At 47.6% G+C, this 24,045-nt stretch overlaps 1 protein-coding gene across 4 annotated transcripts in view; it reads right to left on the reverse strand.

The window, feature by feature from the left end:
* SLC4A4 (solute carrier family 4 member 4) overlaps positions 1 to 24,045 on the reverse strand; it is a 146,610-nt gene that overhangs the window by 16,339 nt on the left and 106,226 nt on the right. For 3 of the 4 annotated variants that reach the window (XM_069012380.1, XM_069012378.1, XM_069012381.1), the window contains exons 7-17: positions 21,118 to 21,194; positions 15,547 to 15,704; positions 11,297 to 11,384; positions 9,898 to 10,052; positions 9,488 to 9,601; positions 7,958 to 8,132; positions 6,043 to 6,176; positions 3,473 to 3,744; positions 1,785 to 1,855; positions 1,267 to 1,455; positions 109 to 222 (exon numbers count right to left, since the gene is read on the reverse strand). In XM_069012380.1, coding sequence (XP_068868481.1) covers positions 109 to 222; positions 1,267 to 1,455; positions 1,785 to 1,855; positions 3,473 to 3,744; positions 6,043 to 6,176; positions 7,958 to 8,132; positions 9,488 to 9,601; positions 9,898 to 10,052; positions 11,297 to 11,384; positions 15,547 to 15,704; positions 21,118 to 21,194 — 1,547 coding nt within the window. Of the gene's footprint in view, positions 1 to 108; positions 223 to 1,266; positions 1,456 to 1,784; positions 1,856 to 3,472; positions 3,745 to 6,042; positions 6,177 to 7,957; positions 8,133 to 9,487; positions 9,602 to 9,897; positions 10,053 to 11,296; positions 11,385 to 15,546; positions 15,705 to 21,117; positions 21,195 to 23,553; positions 23,765 to 24,045 lie in introns of all 4 variants that reach the window. The other variant, XM_069012382.1, reaches the window with a different exon arrangement.

A 24,045-nucleotide genomic window follows, 5' to 3' on the forward strand; every position in this document is an offset into this window, starting at 1 on the left:
GACCACTGACTACATTCCCATTCTGAGGGCAAGTCATTCCATACAGGGCAGGTGTGAGGGAAAAGGAACCTCTTTCAAAGGCCAGCAAACAAGCTCACAACAACATACCTTGAATTCACTTGGCACAATTAGTTTTGGTGTGTCCACACCAACCAGGGCATCTATTCCACAGAAAATCAAAATGGACAGAATAATGGCAAAGTCACTGATGAGCTTCCGGGCCTGAAAGAGAAGGTGATATCATAACCACAGGAGTTAGCACCACGAAACACCATTTCACCCACGCTTTAGTGTCTACAAGAGAAACTCCCTGGCAAGACAAGTTCATCGATAGTTCTCCCACAAAGATGCCCACCGTCATGTCCAGTGTCATTTGCCACCCCTGCCTTGGTACTTTACTTCTCTTTACTTTGTTCTCTGAATGCCTAAATGGAAGCACGAAAACAACACAAGCTCCCACAAATGAGATCCTCTGAATGACTGGCAGAGGTCACGCTGTTTGCTGTTCAAGTAATAAATCAAACCAAGCAGACAGGAAAACAAACCAGGTTTCTCAGCTAAATCCCTAAGACTGCAGCTCTCCTGAAGTCATTGGAATACAACAACTTAAAGCTGCCACTGATCAGACCCCAGAATTTAACCAGACAGGAGCCACTGTGCTAGCCTGGAACTGTGTGAGCTTTCCAGAGCTGTTGTTCCTTCCAGGTTTCTGGGTTCACAGGGTTACAGATAAATTGAGCTGCATTCCAGCCCGGCTGGAATGTGTTTCCTTTTTATTAAAAATAAGACAGGTTCAACTGTAACACAGTGGAACAGTAAACATCCATGCAGGATAAATCCCTGTGTGTCAGAATGCCAGAAACAGGGCGGTCTCAGAGAGAAATGGCTTTGGCACACACAGGAAGCGCTGGCTTGCACGCCTGGCCTGGGAGCCTCACTGGGGACAAAACAAGCAGATGCACCTGAGACGTGCCTGTAAGCTTGCAAGGGTCACCTTCAGCACCTTTAGGATCCCTGCTCCATTACCCAAACAGGTTATGGCTCCTCTTGGCTCTTCTGCTGCCTTACCTGTGCCCTCTAGAAGCACTGGGAGCAATCCCAGGCATACCTTTGTTAACCAGATCCAACAACCAGCTGCACTTTTATCCCAACCAGTGCAACCCGGCTTCCCTGCAGAGCATCCCTCCCTGTGTGTAGGACAGCTAATCCAAAGGAAGGCTCACCTGTGCCCTGGGCAAGACTGATGAGGTGACAGGAGATACTCACAGTGGTGGGAAAGTAGCGACTGGTCTTGAATTTCTTCAGGGCCATGGAGCAGGTGTAAGTGCCAAAGAAGAGGATGAAAGACATGAGGGTGATGTCAGGGACATAGTCACAGTTGTTGCCCACAAGTTGTCCCCCATACTTCAAGCACTCCTTGGCTGTCAGAGCTGCCCAGTCAATGGTGGTGTTGTCCTGCAGAAAAAGAGGGAATGTTTCCATAAGGCTGTGTATACTCTGCCCGTGTTGGGACAGGACTGGTGACAGAGCATCTGAGAGGAACAGGGAGGCATGGTGCAGAGGCTAAAAAGCATGGATTCATAGAAAGGTTTGGGGGAGACCATTTTCCTGCTGGTGTCTGACTAAAAGGGGTTGTTAGTCTGTGTCTTAACTTCCTTCCCCCCCACACAAATGTGATCCATCAAGCTCCTGTTCTTTCTCCTCATTATCCAGAGCTTGCCAGCAGAGTGGCACCACAAGACACTGCAGTCCACGTGATCCCTGCCTTCCCAAGGGGAACTCACCAGCTCGGAAGAGGGAGAGACCAGTTCAAAGTCTGACAGCACCATTGTCCTGTTAAGTAATGAGCTATTAACTGCAAGAGAAAAGAAAAAAGGGAATATGGTGAGCATGATGCAGGAAACAGTTAGGAAGGAGAGCAAATTCCAATTATTAAATAATTTCTTGACTCTGTCAAGCTGTATGCCACCTCTTTGCTCCAGTAAAGTGAGTCACAAGTGTTTCAGAGAGACTCAAAAGCCTCAATCATCAATCACTCACAAAAAGGAAAAAGAAAAGGTTAAGTGAAACATAACCCAAAACCAACTGGGATTATATTTTGAGTTTGTGGTGGAAAAAAACCCCACAAAAAACCAGACAGACAATGTAACATTTCATAGCTTTCCAATATTTTTCTAATGATTTCTGGATTACATTAAATACCCACAGAACACTCCTAATGATTAATTTCAAATGCAAGCACAATGCCAAACATATCCAGAAAAGCAAAATGCATTTCAGTGTCCAGCATAAACACAGTTTTGAATTCAAAGAAAGAAAAAAGACAGCAAGCAATTGACATCAACAGGATGGGGATAATTTCTTTGAAAGAAGAGGCAGCATTCCCTGTGGCTTCTGCAGCATTAGGAATCCCGGATTTGAAATTTCATTTAGAAATGCAATCCTTCCTGCAAATGGGCTTGTGGCCCCTGTCCTCACAGCTTACCGAGGTTTTGCATAAATAAACTTTTTTCACTTGGATGTCTGGAGAGCCACGAGTGTTTCAATGGGAAGTGGAGACTTCCAATTTGGCACTGACCATTCCCATCATCCTAGTTTCAAAAAGGAAACCACTCTGCCATTCCAGTGGAGGCAGAACCAGATCAGCTCGCCAAGATCCTCTGCTTAACAGGGAAGGCAGGCACCCAGCTCCCAGGGAACCGGCTCCCAACACCTGCAAGGAGCAGCCAGCAGCTTTTCCTGTTGGACAGGTGTGCTGAGATAACCTGCAGTTTACTTTGGGCACAGATCAAGTTTCTTACTCACTCCCCATTGTTTGTGGGATCCTAGGAGTGGTCCCCACTTCCCTAATGGTACAGCCAGTGTCCCTCTGTTGGGATTTGGGTTTTATAACCCTTTGTTCCCAGAACCATAGGTACACTGGCTCTATCTGCCATGCAGCCCACGCTCCAGAGATAGGCTGCCCTGTGGATATACTTTCCTGCTGCTTAGCAAGGAATTGTTTGTGCTTTCCCTCTCATCCATGCAACCAGGAGGTGGGAACCACCCACATTTGGGTAACACCTTGAATAAATCCAGCTCCTGAAGTGGCGGTGACCTGAGCTCCATGGCAGTGACCTGAGCTGCGTGGCACTGACCCGGCCACCACTTCTGCCCCTTCGTGGAATTCTTGGAGGAATGCCATTTGGAACTGACAGCCACAGGGATGCAAGGAGACACAGGGGCAGAAACAGCTTCTCCGCTGGTTGAGATGCTCTCTGGAGGAGTCCCAAGAAGGCTGGCTATACTGACATTCCAGTTGGGGTGTAGGGTGAAATTTACCTCTCAGCTTCCTGAGACTAAGATAGGATATCTGAAGACAACTGATAAAGAAGGAATAATCTACCTATTATCTGGGCTGCAGCAGAAAGGAAAAGGAGAGCAAAGGCCACCTCCTACCTACAAACTGGGGAGGTAATGAACACTCCCTTACCTGGATCTAGTGGTTTACAGGCACAAGAGTAATGCGTGATATAGTCCACCTTGAACTGGGAGTTGATGGGATAATGATCTGCCAGCTTGATCATCTTCTTGAAAGCATCATAAATGAAGATGAAGCTGATCAGGGAGGAAAATCCTTCTTCGGTGAAGCGGGTGAAATACTTGACCAGGAAGCTGGCGTCAGTGGCAACGAGAATGAGACACTGGAAGGCTGACCAGAGGCCGATCCAGAGGCGGAACTCCAGATAGTCAAAATCGTTGTCCCTGCAACAAGACAAGGGTGGCAAGAAAGGAAAACATTGGGTTAGATAAGATCAGGAAGTACAAAGCAGATAATACATGGAATGAAGCTGAGTCAGGGGAAGTTGAGATTCGGCATAAAGGAAAGATCATCTCCCAGAGGGTGGCTAGGCACTGGAACAGTCTCCCCAGGGAAGCAGTCACAGCACCTAACCTGACAGAGTTCAAGGAGCATCTGGACAGTGCTCTTAGCCATATGGTTTAGGTTTTAGGTAGTCCTGCCAGGTGCAGAGAGTTGGACTTGTTGATCCTTATGGGTCCTTTCCAACCTGGGATATTCTATGATTCTATGACAAACCCTGGTGCTGGGAATGACAGGGTGTGGAGAACCACGGAGCCAGGGAATGATGGTCCCTTGTTTGCTGCTTGAGGCTGAGGTGCTGTGCTGGCGCAGAGTCTCAAGGTGGGCTTTCAGGAGTGAAAAAATGCCAAAAGGGAATACTGAAGCAGATAAGGACCTGCCAGGAAGGCCATTGCCTGTTCTGGGGAAGGAAGCAAGAGGTGGTGGAAATGGCTCTTGCAGGCTTAGCCAGCTGTAACTCTCTAAAAGCCAGAAGCCCTGACCTGGAAGAGGGCAAGGACCAAGTAAGAAACAAAGTGATTAAGAAAAACAGAAGGGAAAAAAAAAATACAAGACCCCAGTGACAACTCTGAAATATCCGGAGTCAGTGCCTGAGGGGGCAGTAGCTCCCATCCATCTGAAGGCAGCTGGAAGGAACCCAGGTACACTGACTCCACATCACTGAAGAACTTCAGAAATTTTAAACTGTATTATTTTGGCTTTTACCCCTCAAATTCCTGCAGAGTTTCTGAAGCTGACAGAGCAGGTGGAAAAGCACCATGTCCTGTAGGATTGGTCCCTGGTGCCAGCACCACGGAGCACCTGAGACCAGACACACGGCTGGGTCCACAAGGCGCTTTTAGGGATCTCTTCAGGCACACACACAGAGTCACACTTTAAATGAGTCAGGAGATGGGAAATTTTTCTGATTTTGCTCCTAGCAGGGAACAGCGTGTTGAGAATATGAACAACCACAAATGCATTACTGAAAAATCACAGTACTTAGTTCCAATTTCCTTGTAAGAAAGGCCTCCTTTGAAAACTCCTGCCTTTCTGCTCTGGCAGGTTGTTAGGACAATGGCTTTTATAACCACCACCTCCTCCTCCTCAGGTTAAAAATAACCACCTTCTCCCTCCAGTACAGTACAAAGTGCTTTTCCATCTTGCTGTTTTCCTGCTGTGTGTGGCACCTGGGCTTTGTCATGCCCGCCAGACGCCAACAGGTGCAGCGTGTCCATTCCTGACTCCATTCATTTATTCCAGATGAAGGAAGAAAAGAAAGGTGCCCCCCTCTCTTGCTCTGCTGCAGAACTCTCACCCTTTGGCAGCTTCCAGTTTCTCTCCCCGGGACAATCTAATCTTCTAGCCTCCATCCCTCCCTACATGTAGGAACACAAGTCCTGCACAACCTGCCATGCTGAGAACATGGACCACAAGGGATTTGGGGTGTATTCTTTGTAACCTAAAACACTCTCCTTGCAAAACGCCAGCCCAAGGATCACCAGCCCCACGAGTAAAATGATCCATGACACTGCTGATTCCTTTAGGGATTCCAGTGTATTTTCTTGGTACTGCCCATGCAGGAATGGTAAATGAGCACACCTAACAAAATGGGCTCTCTTTAGCTCTGGCTGTCAGCTGTCAAGAACATGGAGGGAGCAGAACCTCTTTATACCAGTTAAACGGGAAAAAAACCCAAGTGCTTTTAAATGCAGGAAAGCTCCACGACAGAATTCTGGGGGGCTGCTTTCTACCACAGACACTTTTGCTTTCATAAATAATAGTGATTATTTCAAAGGATTACTGATTTAAGGACAAATTTTTGGCAACCTTGAGACCCATGGGATTTTGTTAGTGAAGAGCAGGATTCATTACTTTGCTCCTATGGGAGTCAGGGAAGTAGTGATTGGGAGAAGCAGCACACTCTAACTAGAGGAAATTCCTCACGAAGGACTGAAGTGGCCAAGGTTTTTTTTCCAGGAGGCCCCACGGACACAGGCAACCACACACTGGGCAGCACCCTGGGATAGCGTGGCGGGAAAATCCCTGATGTGATTGCACTGGATCTCGACAAGGAACAAGACGTTTCATTTTGTGCACTAAATCCCCTCCTTCCCCACCAGCAGGCAGCTCATTCCCTGGCTGGCGTTTCCTTCGTGTGGGACATTCCTGCCCTCCGCCCTCTCCCGCCACATACTCACTTGCTGAAATTGAAGAGGAGCCGCTCAAAGACCAGGACGGGTCCTGTGCTGCTCAAAATGGTGAGGGGCTGACCAGCCAAAAGGCAAAATATGGCGCCGGTGACAGCCGTGCCCAGGAAGCTCTCCAACACGCCCTGCGGAGACACGGCAGAGGGGTCACTCCTGCGGGATAACCCTCTCTACGTGAGCGGTTCCGTCGTGACCGCGTGCTGCAAGTCCCTGTGCCCATGGCCATGGGGAGAGCACCCTCTGCCTCCCCTGCAGCTCACACCAAGATGTTGACTGGTCCCACACAATCCGGAGCACTCGGGACAACCACACATGCTGAGCAGCTGGCAATTAATGGCACATGCCGATCCTCCCTTCCACCTATGCTGCAGGGACAGGGCTGCAACTTTCCTGACTTATCAGGAGTACTGCAAGAACTGAAATCCAGTTTTGTGTCTCTCTTCCTTGGAAAGACATGAGTTAGTGTTTACACTGAGGAAAGTAAAAGGCTGGCTGCCTTTGGGGGACTTGTAAGGATGAGCCCAATACTCCCAAGGCAAGGAGCAGCCTTCACATGGCTGATCCCCTCCACTCCTCTTGTGTTACTCATGGAGAGGGCCCTCATGGCCAGAGCATCTGGAATCTCTTTTCCCTGCATTCTTCCACGTGTCTGTAGCTAAGAATAGTGTCTTTTCTCAGAAACATAAAACTGAGGAGCAAGCTATGAAGGAAGTGCTGGCCGGGGCAGCTCCCAGGATGGGGAGCAGGGATGGGCCATGCTCAGTGCCTGCCCCAGCAGCAGCCACATCACTGTTTACAACAAACAAGACACAGGAACTGTGATGTAGTAGGCCCAAAATACTGCATTTTGGGGGGGGGAGGGGGGTTTGCTGCTTGATAGTAAGCGTTCATGAGACTTTTGGCCACAATAAAGTGATTCTCAGTTTGAACTAAATTTGGAATCAAGTAACACTTCCCTCTCTTCCTCTAATTTAAAGACTGCACCTCACACAGAGCAGACAGGCTTTGCTCTGCTACCCCATGACAGTCCAGTGTTGCCCACTGGTGGGTCCTGGAGGCCCCTCCATTCCTGACTTCCACGCGTCTCAGAAAAGGCAAACTGTTTGTACAGGAGAGAGGGGAGCTGGGCGCTGCACAGGCTGCTGGATCTTACACTAGCCTGTAATGCATCACACGGGAGTGCATGGGTCCAGATACGTGCCCTCATTTCCTATGCTTGACTTAATTAAACCTGCATAAATTAATAACTCAGTCATTGTCATTATGAACTTAATTATTGCTAGGAGATTTGACGTGGCCAAACTGAATCGATCTAAATACAAGCTCCTACTTTTCCTATTGTTCCACTAGAGCAGAGCACCTACAGCACTGTTAATACAGAATCCCTTCTCTTTAGCCTGAGTTAAGCCATTGATGCAGCCTATCCGTGGATATGTGTCTGGTTCTTGGCATGTGACCTCCCACTAGTACAAAAGTCATCTTTCTAAAGACCTGACATTTCTCTCCTGTATCACATCTCCTAGTTTACTGATTTTCCTATTAATTTTAGGATTTTCTTTTCACCAGAGAGGCCCAAGCCCAGGTATTGTAAGAGTCAGGCAGAGGATTCAGACTTAACAAACTTAATTGGACTAAAATGGTAAAGCTGACAGCAGATCAGAGGAACTTCTCTCCATAGAAGGAGCAAAGACCTTCTCTGTCTCCTGGGTCTGCTTTTAATTATCATTTAAGGGAACTGCTGTACAATTTGTCAGAGGACAGCCACAGCAGCAGAGAAAGCACTGAAAACACAGGACACCTCCATAATTGTACCAACAATTCCAGCTTTGCCAGTGCCCAAACACTGCTCCAACTGGACAGCAAAAGGCAAATGCTGTATTCGTTGGTTCTGAAAGCTCTTGCTCACCTGCATGTTCTCTGTAGCATCCCCAAGCAATCCCCCAAAAGTGATGGCATTGGTGACAGTGGCCAGGTAGATGAAGAGGATGGCTGAGAGCGCCTGGATATTTAAAGCGTCGTAGAAGTCGCTGGCGAAGAACGGTGCTTTCCTCTTGATGTCTTTGATCAAGCCCCCACAGAATCTGCAAGGACAAGCGAGAGGAGACTCACACAAGATGTTTCACAGTGGAAGTCACCACGCTAAGTCATCAGAGACACTGCCAGCAATGATTATCTCAAAGGAGTGCGATCACCACATTACAAACAGTCTTATCACATCTGCGGCAGTCCAGGGATCTCAGAGAGAATGTTGTAAGGAAAGATATCTCAAACACGTGATGCAGCTGGAAAGAGACGAATTTCAGGACTACAAGCCACGCTTCTGCTGAAACAGACCACTACAGTTTGCATTTCAGGAAGCTCATCTGTTGGTTTTTTTCCCCCAAATATATTAGTTGATGTAATAAAATAGATTAACTCTGGTCTAAATCCCTGCCTGAATTTCTCCACACAGCAGACACCATGGCTGGGCGAGCCAAACAACCTGCTGCATGGAAAAATGGTTCACATTGTGGACCAGCAAAAGAACTAGAAGTAAAAATACAAGGGAAATACTCTTGGAAAACAAAAGAACTCACTTGCAGACATCCTTTTCTGTATGTTCACAGACAAGACAGTATTTAACTCTTTATAAACTCCACATGGCTCTGACACTGTCAGCATGCAAAAATGTTTGTTTAGCCTCTTGTTCCCCCACTCACAGCTCACCACCTGGTCTGCTCAGACACTGCGGCAGACAGGCAGATGCCACCTTCTGACACCGAATCAGGACACTCCACTGCCTTGTACACACCAATATGGTGTGAAGACTTTCAGACTTTTCTCCTAGAATTTAAACTAGAACTAGAACTGAAAAAGAAGATCCAGAGTGGGAGGGAGAGCACAAGGCCACCATGAAGCCCTGTGCACTGACCTTGAAACTCTGACCTTGCTGTTTTGTGGTCACCTGAGCTGCATTCCCACTCCAGTGGACTTTTATGTGGCACAAAGCAGAGAAATACAGCAGAGAGCAGGGCCTGGGGCTCTGTTACTTTCTCTGTTCCTATCCCATAAAAGCCTTCAGCTGTGCTATTCGACTACAACAGCAATGTCCAGAAAAGGGAACATCTCTGCTTTTGGCTAAGGCACCCCTTCAGCAATCCAAATGGATTAACTGAGGCTTGTATCTGCCATGTTTATGTCCCTTACGGTTCGCCTGCCTTCACAGGCTTTACCTGGGCCCTCTGTCCTTTTTAATGGCTTTTGATCATTTAATGAGCATCGGATTTATGACATTTTGCGATTTGCTGAAGCCGGATGTGTGGAACCCTTCAGACAGCCTTGCTCCAGGCACTAAAAGCCCCCAGGACACATTTTTGGGTCACAGCTCAGCCTGTACAGCCAGTCCACTGGGGTGGGAAGGGTTTGGCAAGGGAAGCATTGTGAGGGTGTCACCGACCTGCCCGTCCGCTGCAGCTCCTCGCAGTCGCCGTGGCCACCACCGCCGTGCCCCCCATCGTGGGGTGTGTCTCCGTTCATCTGCAGGTTCTCCCCACCAGAGTACATGTTTTTCCTAGGCAAGGACACAGCATGAAAATGAGGACCAAGCAGAACCCCGAAGAGCACAGTAACTACCGGGTATGTTACTGCGTGCCTACAACATCACCTCTAAAGGTGCAGAATTTCAGGAACACCCTCCCTCCAGCTACTAAGGAAGACCTGAAAATGTCTCCAGGACTTTCTAAGCAGGGACAGACAGGTGCAGGTTGCTCCATGCACCTGGAATAACCAAAACGCTGGCTCTCCCTATCCCCTTTTCACACCTGATGCCCACTGTCCTTTGCCACAGAGCCTCTCTCCTGCTATTACCTCTTATCCGAAGAAGGGAGAGACTTGGGGGGCTCTATCCTAATAGCTGGATCCCATTCCCCGGGGGGAAGCACGATGACTTCATCCAGAAATTCATCAATGCCTGCAATCAGGTCCTGACGGTCCTTGGCTTTATAGGCAATGTCATGGAATACCTGCAAGGAAAAGAGACTCCCTGTGGGAAAAGGTTTGCATTTTCTGTGGCCCTGATTCCAGAAGCAGCTGCTAAGTTCTACAAAATCAACTTAATTCCTTCTCAGAAATGTCTGAAGAAGTAACAGGACATGTGGTACAAGCAGGTGTGACCATCAGAAAGCCCCTTCCTTTGGCTGGATAAAAACAGAGATTCTTTCCTGGCAGGCATATATCTAATTTTAAGCAAAACATCTATTTCTAACCTTTGAAACTGTTAGTAAAGCAATTATCTATTTCTTTAATGCAAAAAAAGTTTTCCTCTACGTAAGGACTTTCAGTTATACTTGGAGAAGACGCTGTGACAAAGCCATCTACTTCAGTCTATCAAACCCAGAATTCTATTGACACAGAACTGATGACAATATTTACTCAAAAATAACAACATAAACTAGTTTTAGTGAAAGGCTCGGTATTAATCATGAAGAAAAATGAGAGATGAGGCGGGAAAAAAACAATAATGCTGAATTTTTTAGGAATCTTCTGGACTGTGTGGAGAGGAAGTGCATCAATGCATGTGACAGACGAGCTGGTGGCAGGAAGAGACTTTAGGGCTGTGGAAAGCAGACCACTGAGTGACAGAAACCAGGAGAGCTGGAAGCAGCCGAGCTGTAATTAAGGAACTGTAGGAGAGCGAAGCGATGCCAAGAAACGAAGCTAATGTGAATGAGCCCCGGCACACGGAGCCCAAGGGACGCTGGAAGGAAGAAGCAGTAAATGAATCCTGAAAGCCCAGCCATGGCAGCGAGGAGCGTGAGGAGCGGCCAGCTGCTCCTGGATAACACGTGAACACTGCTGCTGCTCGGGATCCAGTGCCGCACACAGCACCACGGCCTGGGAGAACCAGTCCCATGGGGGTTACCTGGATATCCCTGCCTGCAGGATACTGGCATGGTAGAATGGGACACAAGGTGCAGACCACGACAGAATAAATTCAATAATTAATTCATAGTTGATATGAAAGAGTGATCGCTAGCAGGAAAATACACACAGCGGACAAACCCTTCCTAGAGTCACACTTGTAAAAACCATGAAGCCAGAGGCAATGATTAAGTCAACAGATGGAATTAGGAGGTAATGTGGATATTTCAGCTTTATGTCAATGCTCCTTCCTGTTGACCAGGCTGGAGGGAAGGACATCGTTGCTTGGGAGAAGCCATTTCCCACGGGAGATGCCATTTCCCATGGGAAATGCCAAAACACCTACCTCATCCGACATCAGCGTGGCAATGGCTCGGCCAATCTCATGATAGGACTTTGCTTTGCCCTTTGGTCCCAGCAGAATGAAGAGAAACCTGACAAAACCAAGAGGTTGTTCCCATTAAGGATGGAAAAACAAACTGCTTATTACTTATACGACATCTCATAAAACAGAAATTTGACTTTAAAAATTGTGGTCCTTGTTAGAGATCGGGAGGCTGCCGGTGGCCTCAAGATAACTTCGGAGCAGAGGTTACACCCTGTGGCCCACCACGCCCTGTCCACCTCCATGGGGATTTGTTTCATGGAATCACAGAAAAGTTTGTGTTGGAAAGGACCCTAAAAGCCATCTAGTTCCAGGCCCCTGCCATGGGCAGGGACACCTTCCATTAGCCAGGTTCCTGCAAGCCCTGTCCAATCTGGCCTTGGACACTTTATTTTTCACATGATCTCTCTGGGCAGCAGCTACATCCAAGTCACTGCTGAAGGGTTTAAAAAATACTGTGATACAAAACCTTTGTCAGTGCAAACATACAGATGAAATAACCTCACCAGAAGCACCTCTCTCCTTCCAAGGACTGGACTAAATATTATTTTATCTCCCTAATTCAAATATGATGAGGTACTAAGTTAAATAGCTTATGAGGAGTATTATATCCAAACAAGTACTTTCTGTTTAAAAAAATCTAGAGTCCTGAACGAAAAAAGGCAGCAAGTTAGTAGGACAGGATCCATAAATACATATTGATTGGCATTACTACATCACACTTCTTAGTCGAGTTCTTCACGAGGCGTTTGAGTGTTTTACTTGAGGTTCACAAGGAGGTGAGTAAGCCACACACGCCCAGGTCACGTCCTCTGCTCTCCTCCCACCTTCTGGAACTTCGCCTGCTTTACCAGTTCTTATAAAACAACATTCAAGAAAAACTGTTCCTCAGCCAACTCTTCCCAAACTCCAGGATGCAAATTAAGCCAAACATATTAATATTTAAAAAAAAAAAAAAAAAAAAAAAAAAAAAAAAAAAAAAAAAAAAAAAAAAGCGGTTCATAACTTCAAGAGCTGCTGCTTGGCATTCTCCTGGTTTTCTGGGAGAACCAGGCACTTTTATAACCCTCTTCTGCAATAATCCCACCAGCTGGTTCTTTTCCAGCACACAGCAGCAGCACCTGAATGCTGCTGCACTACTAAAACACTCTTGAAAACACGGAGTCTGTGGCATTTTCCAAATTCTTTGTCCTAATTCAGCTCAGAACTGCCTTCAGTGGGTAGAACAAGATCTTTTAATTGGCCAAACATTACAAACACAAAAACATTAATGTATTTTAGTGGCCTGAAATAGATTATGTCTGCATAGGTTTAATATCATTTAGTTATGAACATTACCACCTACGAAAGCCCTCACTCCTAGCTGTGCCATACTCCTCCTCTTCCTCTGCTGAAGACCACTCCAGAATTCCTCCCTGCTGCACACAACACATGCTGTATTATCTAATGCCCATTTCTGATACTTAACACTGCTAATAATGCTCCAAGGCAGGGAATGTGAGGTTCCACCAAGCTCAAAGTCTCTCAGAAGTAGTAACAAAATCCAAAGCTTCTCTCAATGCATTGCTAGAACAGCTACATAAGGATTAAAGGCACCTGAACAAAGGAATCTCAGCCAAGTGCTGGAGGAAAAGTGCCTTTGCAGTGAAAAGCCTCAGTCGGGAGGCCAGGGAGAACCAGACTCCTGGATCTGCCCCTCGCTTCCCAGTGATCTTTGGGCAAGTTACTTCACTTTATTTGAGACCTGCAGACACCAGCCTTTCCCAGCTCTGCTCACCAGACTGTGCAAGTCTGTGCGGCTTATCTCCAAGAAACATCTTCTCCTGGCTCATTCCTCATCTTTCTCCCCATCTTCACTGCATTAAACAGCAGCCTTGAACACATGATTGTGCATTGCTCCCATGAAAATACAAAGCCATTCCCAAGCCATGTTGCCAGCTCAGGGCTTCCCCATATGAGGAGTCCCAAGTACTATGGGATTAAACTCAACACAAGAAAACCAAAGGACTTAAAGGTTCTTTTCAATCTGACCAGTAAGAAGAAAACTCAGGAAAGGCTGGGACCTTTCTATTCCAACTGCATATCCCTCCTTTTTCTATTAGTAGCCCCTGTGCTCTGGAACCAGGTGGGGAGAGCTGGGGGTGTTCAGCCTGGAGGAGAGAGGGCTCCAGGGAGACCTCAGAGCCCCTTCCAGTGCCTGAAAGGGCTACAGCAGAGCCCTGGAGAGGGACTGGGGACAAGGACCTGCAGTGATAAGACAAGGGGGAATCGCTTCTCACTGAGAGAGGGAATGGTTACATTGGATTATTAGGAAGAAGTTTTTCCCTGTGATGGTGGGGAGGCCCTGGCACAGGCTGCCCAGAGAAGCTGTGGCTGCCCCATTCCTGGAAGTGTCTAAGGCCAGGCTGGACAGGGCCTGGAGCAATGTGGAACAGTGGAAGGTGTCCCTGCCCATGGCAGGGGGTTGGAACTAGATGGTCTTTGAGATCCTTTCCCTTCCAACCCAAACCATTCCTTGCTTCTCTATCTGCAGTTGCTTAAGAGCAGGAAATGTTCATCTAACACAGCACCCCAGACAGAGGGGCTGGATTAGCCCTGAGCCAAAACCTGCATGCTTAACCCCCTCCTGCCCTACATAAAACCAACCTGCTGCTTCCTACACAGAGAGGCAGACACAGGTCACACTGCCAGTACTGAGAGACCTGGCCCACGCCAGTCCTGCAGCCCACAGCACCCAAACGTTGGCTCCCACGGCGTTAGAAACCCCAGGAGTGCCCAGCTGGGACCGTGTGGCGCCCGCAATTTTACCAGGCAGTCAAGAATTCAACAAAACAAAAGGAGAAGCCCCACGGGACAGAAGGCTGGGCGTGCCAGAGGCCCCAGCTCCAGCATCCTGCGGAGTCTGCAGGCTTTTAGTGCAGGCGGGCCCACAGCAGGAATGCCGGCAGCACTGGAGATGTTCCATCACAGCTCCTCGCGGCCCTGAGGGGATTTCCTTGATCGAATTTCGTAGGATGCAGCCATGGCAAATGGCTCTTCATCACTCATGAAAGCCACCTAATGAGCCTTCCTGCTTTGATTAGGGCCAGCATTTGCTTTGGAGAACAGTAAATGGATGATACTATTTCCTGGGAAAAATGCTGGCATGGAAGGACATACAGCCTTGATTATTGCTACTGAGTAATGAGGCTGTCCAGCAATCCTGGATCTAACTTCCTGGCTCCCACCACCACAGCAAGCAATACCTAATCTTACAACTGCCGAAAAGAACTTGGAGATAGGTTTAAAAAATAGCCAGTAGTCAGCTTAGAGTTGGAAGCTGAAATACTGAAGCACACAGAGCCCAGGAATGCTGAGGAATGAATAACCTGCTACAAAATGAAGCCACATCTGGGTCCCCACACTCCTACCTGAATACCCAGCATGTGCAGACGGTTGTGGATGTGGCTGTGAGAAACCACTTCATGCAACTCCAAGAAATACAAACACTGCTACTACCATTAAAGAGCAAAGCAAGATCCTCTTTTCCCTTTGGAACACAGAAAGAGGCAAGGATTCCAACAGTCAACTAACTTCCACTCCATACAAGGGCTGTGATATTGCTATGAATTCACACAGGGCAGCTTAGACAGCCAGGCATATTCAAGCAGTGACTTCAAATATTTAAGAACACAAGATATATTGCTATTTGTGAGACTGAGATTAATTTGCAACATGAGTCACAATAAATAAAATATTTCTCTGACATTTTTCCTTGAGCCATTATGCGTTACAAAGCAACAAGCCCCAATAGAATTGTATGTCCCAGTTCACTTTTTTTTTTGCCCCAGGAGGGCCAGAATTGAATCTTTCATTTGATCTGAGAAGAAGAATAATATGTACAGCAAAAATGTGCAGAGGGAATCTAGGATCTGTACAGAAGGGGCAGGAAAAAAGCCCCAGGAGTTAAACTTAACACTGACAGTGCCCTATACTACTCATGTGCTAAGTCAGTGTGTTTGTGTAATGGTTTACTTATAACCAAACTCAGAACCTGAAATGATGAAGCAGCTTCCGTGAGTTTTGTCACTTTACACCACCAATCTTGACGGTTCTGCATGTCACGGGATAGAAAGCAGGGAAGAACATCTTCTGGCCTGGTGTTTTCACTTTATCAGGTGGAAATGCAGGTTCCCTGTCTGGTGCCCTGCCTGGGGGCTGGGTGTCCTTACCGTGTGGGAACAGGGACCTCGGTGAGAGCTCCCAGCATGACCGCCTGCTGCAGCCGCACGAAGGCGATGAAGGGGCTCTCCAGGAAATCCACCTCCCCGACCAGCACATTGGAGGCCTCAGCGTCACGAGGCAATTTCTTCATGAATTTATTCTTCAGCTGCAGCAGTGAAAGAGGAAAAGAAAGTTAAGTTGCGCTGGGCACGTTCTTCTCACCTCTGCACCTCTGTGCTGGAACTGTGCACGCTCATGGGCTCTGCAATATGCACCCTCAGCCTGGATCCAGCCATGGAGAAATGTCATCAACAGGGAATAGGAAAACACTGCAGCAGCAGCCGCTGAGTTCTCAAACTCAGCCTCTGCGAGACGCCTTTGTTCGAACTTCAGCAGCGGCAGAATTAATTTGGAGTTGAAGGCTTTTGAAAACCCTGCCCTCAGGTGGTTCCCAATCTGTCCCGTCTCCCTGCATGATCTCTGGAGATGCTCTGTGTGTGCCTGGCGAAGGGTGAATGGAGAGGGAGGATGTACTGCCAGGAGCACCAGCGAGGGAGGGCAGTGAACTGGGCTATGAATCCCTAATGAACTGTGTCAGACGACTCAAGGAAGGAGAAAAATGGAAACAGTCTCAGGAAAATACATGAATTGATTTAACAGGAAGGAAACTGCTGCACCCATCCTACCCCTGCATGCTTCAATAAGGATTACCACCAGAAGAAATAGTAAATAAGCATCAAGGAGCTCTGTGGACAAAGTCTGGAAAAGTGCTACCAGTTCTTCCACAGAGAGTGTTTGAGAGCATAGTGGTGGTAAAAAAACAGTGGCAAGGTGGCAAATCCACAACAAACATTTAATTTACCTCATCAGATTGGCTGTGTTGCTGAACAAGGATCATTGAGCAACACCACGGCTGGTTTGGACACCTGGCCCAAACCCAGGTGATCCTCCGAGCCAGAACTGACCTGCAGGGTCTCCTGTGGCCACCCAGCTCCTGAGGCCAAAGGCTCCAGCCCCTTCAGCCTCCCCCCTGCCCAGCACAGCAAACCACTGTCACTAATTTTGAAGAGCTGCCATTATAGTGGGTTTGTTTATCTCGAAATGAGTTCTGCAGCACCACTCGCCACTTTCTTAAATCATTTATCAGGCCAGTGATCAGTGCAGTCAGCACTTAAAATCCATTCTGAACCATTCCCCAAAGAAGCTTTGGAAAGATTCGACTCCTCAGCAGCATCCAGGAGCAAGGGAGAGAGGAGGGAGCTTCACTTTCCCCTGCCAAATTGAACATCATTCCAACCCAACAGTTAGTGTTATGTCAAAAGCCACAGGTCTCCAGCACTGTACTTGCAAAAAGGCACAGCAACCTCAAAATCACAATTTCCTTAAATGCACTGAAGCACTCGGATCATCAACACCACTTCAGATCAATTGGAAATGAAAGCAGCTCCTAAGTACACACTCCTGAGTAGCACTTATGGAAGATTAATTCCCCCTGGAACTTGAACCTGCCTCTGTCTCTCTGTTTTTCTGTCTCTGCTCACACATAGGTTTAAGATCACCTGATCACCTTCCCACAGCTTATCCCATGAACACCTGCCTCCAGGAGTACCTTCCAAGCAGGCTGCTCCATCACCCAGGGATGCTTTAGAGGGTCACTGTGGATATGGGGAGAAACCAGGCAGGCAAAACTGCTCTCTGAATCAAGAAAAACAGCAGAAGTAAATGAAATTCCAGTTAACTAAACTTTCTAAAAGCTTTTCCTTTCCTCCAGAAGGGTGGCATTGATTGTACTGGAAGACAATCATTTTCACTGGAGCTCCATGGAGTGAAAGCAGGTCACCCAGGCTGACAGACCTCAGAATTGGCAATGTCTGCTTGCAACTGTGAAGAAGATGTTCCAACAGGAAAAGCAGGGAATCACTCCCACTATCAATCACACGACTGCATTCCCAAGAATGGGATCCAGCCAGCGCCTCCCTGTCCATCGGTCCCCAGGAAAGGCAGAAGAGTTTCTCTAAACAAGGCCAATTTCTTTTTTTACTTCAGCGCTGGCTTTGGCACAGATCCCCTGTTGACATGGAAACACCGGGTTGAATACACAGTGTCTACACCACAACAAATAAGAAGGGGTTTGTGCCTCCCTCTGACTGGCCGTATTCATTCAGAGCCAGGCTCGCCCCACATCCAAGCCCTCTGGAAGCAGAGATAACACCAAGTCAGGAAACTCCCCTTATATCAACATACATTCCCTTTCTATATGCTGTTGCATCAGCTCAGGAATAGCAGGTCCCTGGGGAAACAGCTTTCCTTTCATGTCTCCTTATTTTACATGTAGGTACTGAAGGAGTCCTGGTGGTTCAGCCACTCAGAGCTGCCAAGGACATTCTAATAGAACACAGTCAAAGGATTTCTCACAGGAGGAGGGACTGGAGTGGGAACAGCAGTAGGAACTTCCCCAGCTTCCTATGGTCTGCTGGCACTACAGCACCAGAGGGGCTGATAAATTTGTCATTTACTTAACTCTTTTCAATCACTTTCCTTCACACATAAGCTGAAAAAAAAGACTTATAAATGTTTTTAAAATATTAAGATGTGGCTGCCCCATCTCTGGAAGTGTTCAAGGCCAGGTTGAACAGGGGTTGAAGCAACCTGGTCTAGTGGAAGGTGGCCCTGCCCATGGCAGGGGGTGGAAAGGAATGATATTTAATATCCCTTCCAACCCAATCCATTCTGAGATTCTGGGATTCTATGAATATGGCACTAGAGAAAAACTTGATCCAACAGCTTGACGTTCAGGAGCTGGAGGAATTCTCCAGCCAGGAGAGGTCCTGGTTTTACAGACGTAGCTCCAGCACTACTGATGTATCTGGCAACAAAGAGCTGTGAGCCCAGGAGAGGGCCGGAAGCCTAGATGCTCATTTATTAATTGCAATACAGAAAAGAAGAATAAATTGCCCTAAAATGCCACTGCTTGTCTCTCCAGCTGCAAATGCCCAGGGCATTAATTGCAGCCAACACCTCCTAAAATAGAACAAATGAAGGCAAATCCCTTCTCTGCACTGCCACCTCAGGAGCAGTGCTCTGCCAGAACAAACACAACGAAAGGGAATGCACCTCCTCTTCCCTAATTATCCTTATAAAATGCCAAACAAGCCCAAAGGAAAAGAATTACAGAAGAGCAAACCCCAAATCCATGGGCCGTTAGTGAAGCTGCTTCTCACTGGCGCGGTTTGAGTCAGGGCCCTGGCAGCTTCTGCGGGATGCTGAGCCAGCCTCTTTGCAATCCCAATGGATCAAGCCATCATTCCCATGGCAGAGAGAGCTGGCCAATGCGAACTACCTGATTCAGTAGTCGTAAGTGACACCCCTGAGCCAGGCAGAGCTGTCTGGGTCCCTGGCAGTAGGGATGAATCCAGGAGGATTCTGACAGATCAGATCTTTGACATGTGTGAAACCTGAACCTTGCAACATTCAGAGAAAAGGAATAGGAATGCTACAGATTAAAGGAGTATGCTGGTTATAAATTCCCTTGATTATTAGTTGCACCATTCCAAACAGCATTAAAGGTTGCAGAACTGAAAATTAAGGATGTAGGAAGACAGGAAAGTTACTGAAGGTACAAAGAAGTTTCTTCCTCAAAACACAGGCACACAATCCTCTTTCTGTGTAAAATCAGAGATTGATTGAGGATGTAGGAAGGCAGTCCTGCTCCAGACAACTGCTATAAACTGACCTCCCCTGTCGCACTTCTTACATGCACACAAATAAATAAAAATTGGGATATTCTGTGTCTCCAGCAGACTCCCACCTGCCCAAGTAACAACAGCCAGTCTCCCTGCTGCCAAGGCAAGAGAACCTGTTCTCTTTGCAGCTCATGCTGCGGTAACAGGATGGGTTATTGCCGTGCCTCCTCTATGGCACACTGAGTCCTGCTCAAGGAAGTTGCCAGGCACCACCACAATGCCACAAACTCAATCAAGGCAGGACATTGAGTCGATCAGCCATGAAAACTGAGCTCTAGGGTGATGTCTCAAGGCACAGAGGACAAGGCTCCCACCTGTGCAAAGTTCATCAGCAGGACATGGGCTAATTAACTGAGAGGATTTCTGGAACTCTACACTTAGCAAGAAATAGTTCTCACTACCAAGAGCCAGGAAGTTAAGAACTTTGGAGCATGCTCCCAACTGCGTCTATTAACAGATTTCCCTATCAGCGCTACCAAAACATCTATTTTTATACCCAATTCGCCACAAAAGTTCATTATCTGAATTTCCAGAGACACAGGAGGGGCAGTGGGAAATGTCTGCACTGCTGAGAGCTGTGAAGCTGCTGCAACTCTCAGCCCCAGCTTTGGGCTGTTCCAGCATTAAAACCCCAATTATAATGGGATTAAAAATACAACAAAGCAGTTTGTCCAATGACAAAAAGCTATTTTACAATCCTCCTTCTTGTGCAGGTGTGGCTGTGTGTATTAAAGGAAACAGGTATTTTGGAAATACCACCACCACAGATGATACTACAAGACTGCGTGACACTAAGGTCAGTGCAAAACATGCTGTCCCCCTACTCTTTCCATGAAAGTGTATTTATTTAGGCAAATATCTATTTGTTTTTAAAATAGTTAATTACTCTGAACTCACTTTTCTACTTCAATTATGTTGCTGTGTCTCTTTCAGGATGCACTTACAGAAGATTGTGACCAGCCATTGTTGAAGGACTGGAATCATCCTCAACTGGCCAGCAATGCTGTGTTACCCAAATAATTTTCCAAAGTGACTCTCATTTGCATTCAGAATCACCACGGGATGCGGACAAAAAAAGAGATTCTCCGAAAGAAACAGTTGGGCTTTGAGAATAACCCACTTTTTGAACCCAGACAAAGGTTTTTTGAAACTTGCACAGAGACCTCATTCAGACACCAGTTTTCTAAGAGTTGGAATAAACTTACTGTTACCCCCCAGAACCGGCAGCCTTCGGAAAGGACGGAAACAAACACAAAGACAGCCGGTATGCCACACCACAAACATTACCCTAGTCTAAAGGAAGAGGTCAAGTCCATGGAGATTTGTCACTAGAGGCCAATTTTAACTTGATTACTGCATTTTGGCGCTGCTCTCCCGCATGACCTGTCAGCACAGCCACCTTCAACGTTGTGCAACCTGCAGAGGGAGGTGGCACCTTTGTTCCACCAGCTGCTGCAGCAAGGACACATTCCCCTATGTGCTCCTGCTCGACCCCATGGTTCCTGTGAACACTCAGCCCAGGGTGCTCCTCTGGGGACCCTTGTAAACCCTGAGCAGGAAGAAGATCCCAAATCCATCAATCCCTGGCTATTTTCCCTCCTTTCTCATGGGGATCAGCAAGATGCCATCTATGTGGTGTCACTTGCTTCAGACCTTGATGGAGATTAACCTGCTGTTTTCAAGGGTTGGTGATTAAACAGTGGAAGATCCAGTCACAGAACTCAAAAATACTCACCTTGTTCACCCTCTTTTTTTTCAGTGCTAAGAGAGCCCTTTCCCCAACATCCAGCTCCTCTCCAAACATATCCGCAACAGAAGGCTGGACCTGGAGCTTACCTGGTCCTTCTCAGGCTTGTCCGAGATGTCGTTGAGGCTGGTGGAAGTCAGATTTCGGTGAGCCATGGCTGGGCTGCCTGTAAGAACAATGTTGACACCAGTTAAAGCAGCTGCTTGGATCCAGTCAGAACACAGAGGCTCAGGCTATAGCAACACCTTTCCTTGGGATGCTAACGTGGGGAATTCCAGACCCTGACAAGCTGCTTTCTGTCACTTGATGTGGCACAGGGGGGATTTAAGATGCTAACGCTTCATCACCTCTGACCCACAGCAGTCCCGTGACTCCCAGGACAGCAAAAGAGACCAAGGACTTTCCATAATTCCTGCCTGTGGAAGAAAAGCAAAGCAGCACCACACTGCTAATGGCACCAGGTCACCCAGGACCCACCACAAACGCATCCTTGCACAGGGCTGGGACCTTCCAGGGTACAAATCCCTCACCTCAGCTCTCCTACGTGGCTGGCATCTGCCCTCCTCAGCATCTCAGACACTGCACACAGCTCATACAGAGAGGGAGAATGGCAGCTCCTGGTCCTTTGAGACAGCCCCTAGTGAACGCCTCCCTCGCTCCAAGTAAGCTCATTAACTAAGCTCATGAACCTTAAGCATCTCCCTGATTAAAACAACATATGTGCCACACTGACAGGCCATGAGTCACCAACTCCTGACACCAGATTCTCCACAGAGGTGAATAAAACTCCCCAGAGACACAGCAGAATAATTAAATTTAAAACAACCCAAAACACAAACAAACAACAAAGCAATAGTAAACAAACACTTCTGGGATGGATACAGGGTCAGAAATCACAGTGGTCAGCATGAATTGTTATAAACTATCCTGAAATGTTCCCATCCCTTCTCATCACGTTTGCAGGAACCTGAAACACAGCACCAGGAGCTTTTATCCCAGAGTTTCTGACCATGAACTTCATTGGAAAGAGAGGAAATATTTAAAAAAAAATGGCACTGAGGCATTTCCCAACTGAGGTCATGTCCTGAGACAATATTTATTTGATATTATTAAAACAAATGTCCAAGTTCTCAGTGTCCAAGCTCCCAGCACAAATAAGCTCAATAATAAATCAGCATCAGGAGCAAATAACCAAAGGAGTGGGAATAAAAAACTCTGGACTCCCCAGAGCTGTGTTTTCTTTACAACGTACGTGGCGCTAGACTCAGTATTCCTTCCTGTGCGCCACCTGAAACCACACTGTACCTGCTGTGCGTTACTGCCACGTCCAGCAACATCAGCACAGCCAAAGCCAAGCACAGCTAGATAAATCATGTAGAACAAAAGGGGGATCCCCAGCTTCAACTCTTCCTGCTGTTATTTAAGACCCCACTTAGCTACTATTTTTTCCAGATTACACCACTTGTTTGTTTTATTAGATTCCAAGCTGACTGTTCCCTGGGGTATAACGACCCTTCTCCCAAGAGGAGGCAGCTTGTGCCTTTCTCTCTACCCTTGCTACCAGCCTCCTTCTCCTAGCAGGGGGGGTCACACATAGCCACACAAACTCAGAGCAGCTCCAAACAAACCCTCTCCTAATGGGCTCCACACATCCACATGAACTCACCACAGCTCCAAAAAAACATGTGGAGCACAAAGTTTCTGCTGCTGAGCCCCCTGCCGAGGACTTCTGGCACAAAACAGTCACCTTTATGGTGTTTGCTAACAAAGGATAATTTCCTGATCCAGGCCCAATTCCCATTCCTGTCTCTCTGGCAAAGGTGACATGAGCCTGTCCACAGTCGTGCTCAGCCAAGGACTGGTGCGGGAAGTACGGCAGGCAGTCCAAACCCCTCCATGCTACTATCTCATCCTATGAATCAGCTCCATAATAATCTATCACAGGGAATATCCTGGAATTCAGACTTCTGTTGATTGCTGTGGCCACTGAAGAGCACCTCTGTGCCACCAGTGCCTTAAGCTGTGCCTTCCTGGGAGGAGCAGTGCGCTCCTCTGGGATCAGCAGGGCTCCTGCGAGTCATGGCTGACAGAGAGAATGGGAGAGGCGCGGTGCCAGAGAACTGTCCGGCTCACCCCAGAGAGATCAAGCTGGCAGACTATTTCTGAGGTTAATTTATATGGAAATTAAAATATTTAAGCCCCTTTAACAGCCAAAGGATACTTCAAGAGACAAAAAAAAAAATAGTGCCATCAGCCAGCTTAGATTCCCCTTGGGAGTGTGGCCTGACCTACCTGCTTCATCCCAGATGAAGGGAAAAAGGAAAACAGAATGAAACAGAGCAGTGGAGGGGACAGTGGGGATAATACGAACAGCCAGAGCAGCACCATCCCCCATGGAACGCACCTGCACTCTTCCCACTGTTAATGCAGCAGCAAGCGTTAGGAGCCCGGCTGGTGAGACTTCCCCCTTCCTCTTCCTCTCCTGGCCCCCAGTCCGCCCACCCTGAGCCCTGCCCAGCACTTACTGAGCCATCCCACGCTGGGGCTGCGCTGCACTCCCAGTTCATCGTCCAAGGTGCGGGTGGCCAGGCAGGGCACAGAGCTCTCGAGCGGGCTGCGTGCTTGTGCCAGGCAAGCAGGAGACAGGAGCAGCAGCAAAGAGCAGGAAGAGAGCAAAGGGGAAAAGTTAAAAGAAAAGAAAATAAAATTATGCCAGAAAGAAAGGCCCAAGCAGTGCTACAGGGAAGCCAGGCAGGAGAGAAGGTTTCAGCTGCACAGTGTGGTCACCAAAGCCCGCTCATTTAGATCCTGACATCTCCTCCACAGCTCCGCCTCGCAGCGTTCACTTGGTAGGGCTGGACACAGCTTTCCATCCCTGGTGTCTGAAATTCAGGCATCTTGGAAGCAGATCTCAAGGAAGTGAGCGAGCAGCTGCAGTGCTAGTGGTGCTGAGCAGTTCCAGACTGCAGAACCATCAGTAACAAGAGGTTTTTGAAAATAAAAATCAGGTCATGTCC

This window comes from Aphelocoma coerulescens, chromosome 4 (assembly GCF_041296385.1).
Source record: "Aphelocoma coerulescens isolate FSJ_1873_10779 chromosome 4, UR_Acoe_1.0, whole genome shotgun sequence".
NCBI lineage: Eukaryota > Metazoa > Chordata > Aves > Passeriformes > Corvidae > Aphelocoma > Aphelocoma coerulescens.